The sequence below is a fragment of the Anopheles bellator genome, chromosome 2 (assembly GCF_943735745.2).
Source record: "Anopheles bellator chromosome 2, idAnoBellAS_SP24_06.2, whole genome shotgun sequence".
In the NCBI taxonomy this organism is placed as follows: domain Eukaryota; kingdom Metazoa; phylum Arthropoda; class Insecta; order Diptera; family Culicidae; genus Anopheles; species Anopheles bellator.
The window spans coordinates 69,976,097-69,983,937 of record NC_071286.1 but is presented as its reverse complement, the minus strand read 5'-3'; the positions used below and the strand labels follow the sequence as shown (position 1 = coordinate 69,983,937).

The following is a 7,841-nucleotide window of genomic DNA, read 5'->3' as shown; positions in this document are numbered from 1 at the left end:
ATCGAAAGTTATTTGTTGCCACAAACTGACTACACCGACACAAATAATGCCGTCAACTTGGAGGCGCTCCTGCGGAAGCATAAACAAAACTTTATCGCCCTGCTGAGAAACCCACCAAAGAATGCAAAATGCCGGGAAGCGATCCGACAGGGCATCACCGATGGTATCACGCTACCGGAGTTTGGGCACACCATCCTCTCGAAAGAGCTCGTCGACGAGAGCATCATCCTCTCGGACATGTTCGATCTGAATGAATATGTGGCGCTCGAGTTGCTTTGCACGTCGCAGCAACAGACAGTGAACCATCCGGGACTGACCAGGGGCTTGGTTGCTGTGTTGCTTTACTACGACGGACGCAAGTCTCTCGTGGCAAGCTTGAAGCAACTGTTTAAATCCCGTGCCGGTGTTTCGTGGTGCACGGACGCGTCTCCGGAAGTGACGAACATTATTACCTCCTACACCGATGGTCTTGTGGCGGACGGTATGCTCGAACGTATCATCGACCTGCTGAACGAACTCGACATTACGAAAGAGCTGGACATCCTAACGACTAACCGGGCCCTCGGCCCTCCCAAGCACCACCGGCAAGTGTTGGACTTGTTTGAGGAAATCCGGCTCCTGTTGGCCCAGTGTCTGTACTATTGTGCGGCTCAAGCCGGTCTGCCGCGAAGCGCAACAGTGAAGTTGATCCAGTACTTGCGCGGATACAAGTACGCCGAATCGAGCGGTGGAATCGACGATGTCACGGTGACGCTCCAGATGGCCCTGCTGTATGCGTTCGATTTGAGCGTGCTGCTGCGGCGCGAGGATGGCGAAGAGCTTGTGAAAAATCTTCCGATGATCAAGGACGAGTTGTACATCGACTTCTTGATGGACGCACTGTCCACTGGTTGGGAGAACGACGGTCTGCACGCACTGTCGTTATTCACGTTCGGATTGTCAATCGCCACGCTCCGGCTCGCGCCACAAACCCTGTTCCAGGAAACGGGCAAAATCATTGAGCAGGACGAACTGCTCGTGAATGGGGCCATTCAGGGGAAAGTTTTCGACTTTCTTTACTACACCTTCTTCGAGAGTGAACTGATCTACGAGACGGAGTTCTTCTACCGGCGCATCCACACACTATTTGCCGACTTCATTGAGTTGATGCACTCGAAGGTGACGGAACTAAGGGGCAGGGCGGACGAAACGGCCCGCACCGTACAGCTCTACCAGCAGCAGGGTGTCGAACCGCCGGCCAATCTTTGCCACAACTTCGAGACACTCCTCTTGTCCGTGGGAAAATTTTACGGCAACGATCGGCTGCAGCTTCATCTCAGCGTCGAGTACTGGGGACCATCGGAATTCACCTCCAGCACGGCCCTACGGTCATCGTCTCGCTCCGTGTGTTTGTTCAAATTCATCCGCCTCGCAGGCGAGCTGCTTCCACCGACGCTCTTTATACCGTACCTCAAGATGTTGGCCGGTCTAAGCTGCAACCCCCAATCAGCGCGCAGTGCTTTCAACCTACTGAAGCAGAGCAACGCGAGCCATCACTCGTTCCCGCAGTCCGGAAACAGCACAATGTCGTGGGACCATTTCTTCAACTCTCTGACGGCGTACTTCCAGAGCTTGCGCTTGGAGCAGAGCCCGCACACGGAGACGGTGTACCGAAATCGTATGATGAGCAAGAGCATTAACCCGCAGGAAATACTCGGCCTGCAGGCGGTGCTGCAGGTGATTCAATCGGTCGCTCGGTACGATGAAATTTCGTGCCTGACACTTTGCGAGAACTCGCAATGGCTCCTGCTGGATGTGCTGGTGGGTCTGATAAGCTGTTCAGTTCCAATTCAGTTGAAAGCGGAAATCGTGCGCACGCTAAGTGCACTGGCCGGTACCTACGAGATTGCCATCCAGCTGTGGAAGAATCTGGAAGACTCGCAAATCATCTCCACGGTCCCGAGCACTAGTAACTTTCAGACTCGCGGCGTTAAGTCGGAACTCGAGGAGGTTGAAAGCCGCAACGAAACCTACCCACTGACGAACGCGATGGTCGATTTTCTTGCCAGCCTGATGCGAACGGCGATACCGCAAGATCTCGGTGGTTCGACGCGTGTACCCGGCATTCATCCATACCTGTCGTATGTGATCGATACCGTGCTATTGCGGCTGTTCAATCGGAGCTATAAGGACGGGGCCGAAAAGTGGCAACTGGCGCAAAAGTGTCTACAGATTGTGTATACGTTCGTCCGGGATTACAAGTGCGATGTACTGGCGGCGAGCACGCTAAAGGACGCGAAGGAATATCGTTACCCTCCTGCGTACCAAATGCTCTTACAGATGAACACGAAATCGGAGTTGCTGCGCTTGCTTCTACACATCGTGGACGAATCGGTCGTTTGCTTCGACACGTACGCTCCCTTCCCCGGCAAAAGCGCCCTCGAAGCTACTTCGCTGCTCTGTCTGCAAATCATCGAACGGGTACTCAACATTCAGGAAAACTTTTTCACCATACACCTAAATTCGCCTAACCCGGCCATTCTGGTCGGTCTCGGCAAGCTGCTGCTGGGCATGAATCCTCGCAGTGGCAAGGCTGACCATATGCTTAATGTCATGAAGCACATCACGTACAGCTCGTGGCTCCCGGAGAACAGTCTTATAGCATTGCGCATCCTTACGATGATCATGGCGCAACCGGACGTCAATCAGTTGATTCTTGCACTAGTCACCCAAACGGATGCCCTCAAGAACGAGATACGTCAGGGGTTTGTCGAGTGTCTCGAGACAGACATTAACATCACCGAGGAAGTGCAACTTCCGCCAACGGACTCACGTGCCGCAAATAACACTTCCATGCTGACGCTGGAACCGGACCCCCAATCAGGAACGCCAGCCTCCGAAGTGTACGTGGCCATGAGCGTGAAACGGGCCGTCATTCATCTCATACAGGAGTGTCTTCAGCAGCCCGTGGTGCCGAATATTGCGCACTATCTGCTCGGGTACGATTTAACTAAAGAGCTACAGCAGACGAACCTGCAGCAACCAGGGGTGATGAATTTCCCGAGCAACTGCTCAAAGTCCTTGATCACGTTACTGGATAAACATTTGGAGGTAAGTGTCCTGTTAAAGGCAGTTGAATAGACCGTAATTGTTGCTCCGTTCGTACAACCGTAGAACATAAGATCCGGAAGCGCCTTATCGACGAGCTACAGCAAGTTGATCGAGCAAGCCTATTGTCTGCTGTACTGCATCTGCCGGAACTATCACACGTCGGAAGTGTTTTTGCGCTTCCTACGTTCTTGTAATGACTTTCTTTGTCGACACACGGCCGCCTTCCCGTTCCCGTTTCCCAAAAACCCTTACCAACTGAACCAGATGACGTTCTTGCTGAAAGCGATCGTGATCGAGCTAAAGCTAACGAGCGAACGCAATCAGGCGACTCAGTTCGAAATGATTTGCAAAATTCTGCTCAAAATTATGAACATGCCGACGGGAGGTGAAGTGTCCACGGCCGGACTGGGTGAGCAGCACTACTACACCAACACCAACCTGTCGATTGCTGGCATGTCCTCGATGAGCATGTCCTCGACAGCGGCAGTAAAGGAATCGAGCGAGACGGCCAAACGATTACTGTGCATCTTACTCGATTGCGTGGATTTTGAGATAAAACAACTGGAGGAACCGCACTGGAAGTACTTCAACTCCGAAGTGCTACACGAGGTGCTGCAGAGATGCGAGATCCCCGTTAACCGGAATGCCCCGCATGGTCGTAGACGGTTGATCGATATTCGCAAGCTGCACGACTATTTGCTGCACGAACTGGGCTCGATTCACTTTGCAACCGGCCAACGGGCCCACATTGTGCAGGAAATCAAAACCATTCTTCAGTACGCGGTGCTACTGAACGGTCAACAGGAGATTTGCACATCCACTATCCAGTTCCTGGAGGCATGGGGTCAGGTGACTGAGGTACTGGTTAGCGTGACACCGGCAATGATCATGTCCCTCGAAACTAAACAGATCATCATCACGGAGATACTGCAGATCATGCTCGGCAAAGCAGTGTCGAAGCAGATCTTGGCCGAGTTGGCCAATATCGCTTCATCCACTGTTTCCCTCCTAATGGTGAATCTGAGAAGCTGCTTTTTGCTGAAATCGGAACAGCAATCGCTTAGGTTACTGTCAGAACGTAGTCACAAAGGGCTTTCGAATCTGGGAGTCAGCACCACCGAGGGTACAACTCAAGAAGAGCTTAACGCCACATCGCGCCGAGGACGGGATGTGGCCAACTACAGTATTCTCGAACAAGCGAATGTGCTCAGCTTGAAGTTCATCCTGAAAAACATTCTCGACTGGTTGCTCGTCAGCAGCGACGGATCGCCGCAGCTCAAAATGAACCTCTACGTGGCGCTGCTTAACTATATGCACATCATCAAGGGCAACCAAGACAACCTGGAACGCGGTCATACATTGAAAAACGATAAAGAAGAGTAAGTGTGTTGAAAAGGGAGAAAACCGATTGAAAATTTCGCAACACTGACGCACCTATGTTCTTTGCAGAATGGATTCTTTCCTCAACAATACCATAATGGGCTCTAATCGGAAAATGTACGGCGAGGAAACCGAAGACTACAAGCAGCTCAAGATGATTATGGACATTTTCAACGCCTTCGGCGACAGTCTGATCGACGTAATGTGCCAAGACTGTACGACTGGGCACGACATCTGCAAGATGTTGGCCATGTCCTGCCTCGACATGCTGCTCAGCATTGATGCGTCGGTCGATATCATCGAATTTGTCGCACGGCATGGCTATCTGACGCACATTGTTAACAGTCTACTGAAGCACGATGACGCCTTGCGGCGCATTCTGGACCGCAATCCGAACAGCTTCCGTGCGCTATACGTGTACGAAAGCAAGATGGCACTGTTGAGCCGGATCGCGCAGTGCCAGATTGGCGCGCGTTTACTGTTGGAGGAGGGTCTTCTCGGGATACTTGGCAGTATGAAGGTGTTTGACCAGCACCGGGACGTGCAGCTACGGATGAACGGTAATCATCTAGAGACCGGAAGTGACCCGATGGGCTCGCTCTCCCTATCTGGCACCTCGTCGTCCTTCATTCCACCGATGGAAGCCAGATATCAGCAGATACTGTTCCCGGCGCTCAATCTGTGCGCTTCCATCCTCTCCACGCTGGGCCAGGAAAACAGTTCCGTGATCTGCCAGATCATTTACTTTTTCGTGTCACACAGTGACATGATCGAAACCGTACTTCGGGCCGGCTCGCCTCGGATGAATCTGGGTCTATTGAAGGAGCTGGCCAGCATCACGAATCTGGTGGCCCGAGCCGTCAATCAGGAACTCTTCGAACAGAGCGATCCGGATGCGAACAAAGCGTTCAGCTCACAGCTGCACCGCATACACAAGTTTATGATGTGTCTCTTTCCGCGCTTCATTGTTTCGGAGCAAATGCTCAAAGATCTCCAACCGAGCACCTTCGACAACACCGCCATTAGTATGAGTGGAAACTTTAGCTTCGGCGCCAACACGACTGTAACCGATCAGCGTCAACGTTCGCAACACGTCAAGTATATCCTCGAAGTGGCAGCCAACCTGTCTCTCTACGCGCGAAACTGCATTTCGAATCACGTCGTGGATCATCGATCAGTCAACGTAATCTTTTCCCCGCAGTACGGCGGTGCCGAGGGAGCCAGCATCGCTCCGCTGCGAAAGGAAACGTTGGCCCCGTCGTACAACAGTTTGCACGATCAGCAGTCGCACAGTCTGTACACCGTCATCACCCAGCTTCGGTCCACTGTGGAGTATTACCACAAGGAACGCAACATTCTGGAAAGCCTGCAGCAGCAACGCAATTCACTGCCAAGTATCGACCTCGATAAGAACAGTAAGCATCACCGGCGCCTTGTATTTTACATCTCGTACTGTACTGCACCCTCTCGTTTCACTTCAGTTCAACTACAGTACATCGTGCTGACGGAGCGCGCGACGGCCAAACAGGAAGAAATGCAACGGTGCATCTTTATTATCGAGCACTGCCTGTACATTCTGTGGGCGCATCTTGACTTTTTCGTGTTGCAGCTACTACCGACCCACAAAAGTATGAGAAACACCCAAGGAATCTGTAAGTAAATCGTAAGGGCAGAGCCCACTGATCGTTCGAATCTGCAATCAGATTTTCATGAAGATGTTCTCTCGCTTCTCGCCACTGCCAGATTACAAATTTGGTTCGAGTGAAACTGGGTGGACGGTCACGAATGAGGATATTGCGGCGCTCAAAAAGACGCTCATCGGTGTGTTCAACGAAACGTTCTGCAAGCAGCTGCTCGAGATCGACCAGAAGCAGTCGGAGAAGGGCTACGTGGTGGCTTTTATTCGGCGCATTAAACAATCGATACAATTCGTGCCGGTAAAGTAAGACGGAAGCTGCCGAACTTACTTGCGGTCATTCTTGTATCCGCTAAACGATTGATCCATAGTTAATAACTGATATTCGAGCGTTTGAAACTGGTAATAAAATAATATGTTTCAGTGCAGTTATCGTTTGCTGCCTATTGACGATATTGAAGGATGTGGAAGATGTTAACCGCTATTTGTTGACAAGAAATTCAAAAATGTGAATGCTCATGCAACGCGCGCATCCGTGCAACTGGTTGTGCAGTATCGAACCGGTGACCCTAAACGGACGCACGAGGCACGCGAGCCAACCCCAAACATTCCGCGCATAAACGCCCCAGCTGTCAAAACGACGCTCACGAGCCAAACGCAAACGCGAATTTTTAGCGAGTGCAACCCGTTTCCTCACATTCGCACCCACAAGCGGCCCAGTAAGTTCGTAGCAGGAATCGAGCGTGCCGCAGTAAAAGTGACCCGGGACCACCGGAACACGGCCCGTGAAATCGTTACGGCGAGTGCGTTAGGGTGGCCCAAAGCAGGCACCAAGGCTTTGTGAGATAAAAACAGATACCCGGGCCAATAGGGAGACCCGTTCGGCTGCCGTAGTCCCGTGCACGGTGCGCTGCACGCTCTTCTTATTTGTTTCTTATTTTGGTTCCAAATAAAAATAAAGAAAGCCCCGGTTAAGCTGGTCAGCAGTGTCCGGTGGTTAGCGCGTCGGTACGCGCAGTGGGCTGTCGCTGAAATGTTCGTCCCTCGCCCGGGACTCGTGACGGGTGTTAGTGAAAATGATAGCGAGCGCTGAAATGATTGTGGTGCCATTGTTCTGCCGCGCGACGGAGTGCCGCAATACGGGCGTGATAGCCCTGCCTGGCTGGCCCGGGCATCGGTGAACGAGAAAACACAAAAACCAAGCCCAAACCCGCAGAACCCCCCCGTATCGCGTCCACCGGAGCCCCGCGCTTTTGGCGGAGGCTAAAAATCGAAACGGTGGCTATTAGCGTGCAGCGTGAAGCAATCGGCTTTTCACAGCATCAACGGTGCAACCACAGCAAGCTATGAGTCGCAAGCACAGTCCGTGAGCTTCACTGTTACCGTGTAAAGTCCTGTGGGAGCGGATCAAACCGACCGCTTTGCGAAGTCGGGCTCTTGTGTTCAGGAAGGTGAAGAAAATAAGTCGACTTCAAGGTAGGGCTCACGACGAGGAGGAAGCAGAGTCGAGCACCCCCGGAACCCAGTTGCCAGTTGCGGCAGTATGCTGCGCTTAACGGAACGTCCGTCGGAACAACAGGTGAGGGTTTTGCGGGCGCGGAAAGACGAGGGCACCCGATTTTCAGACCCCAAAAATGCTCGAGCCGAGAGAGCGGCGCCGGCACGCGGCACTTTTCATCCGCGGTGGAAACTCTCTCTCTCACGCACTTTCTCCTTCTTTTCCTCTTGTGGTGCC

General features: G+C 52.4%; 1 protein-coding gene across 1 annotated transcript in view; it reads left to right on the top strand.

Annotated features, from left to right (window-relative positions):
- The window catches only part of LOC131207946 (nuclear pore complex protein Nup205), a 12,380-nt gene extending 5,941 nt beyond the window's left edge, over positions 1–6,439 (top strand). The window contains exons 2-6 of the mRNA XM_058200582.1: positions 9–3,090; positions 3,154–4,469; positions 4,540–5,885; positions 5,952–6,122; positions 6,214–6,439. Of these exons, the coding sequence (XP_058056565.1) occupies positions 9–3,090; positions 3,154–4,469; positions 4,540–5,885; positions 5,952–6,122; positions 6,214–6,416 (6,118 nt within the window). The 3' untranslated portion in view covers positions 6,417–6,439. The remainder of the gene's footprint in view (positions 1–8; positions 3,091–3,153; positions 4,470–4,539; positions 5,886–5,951; positions 6,123–6,213) is intronic.
- Positions 6,440–7,841: the final 1,402 nt, after the last annotated feature.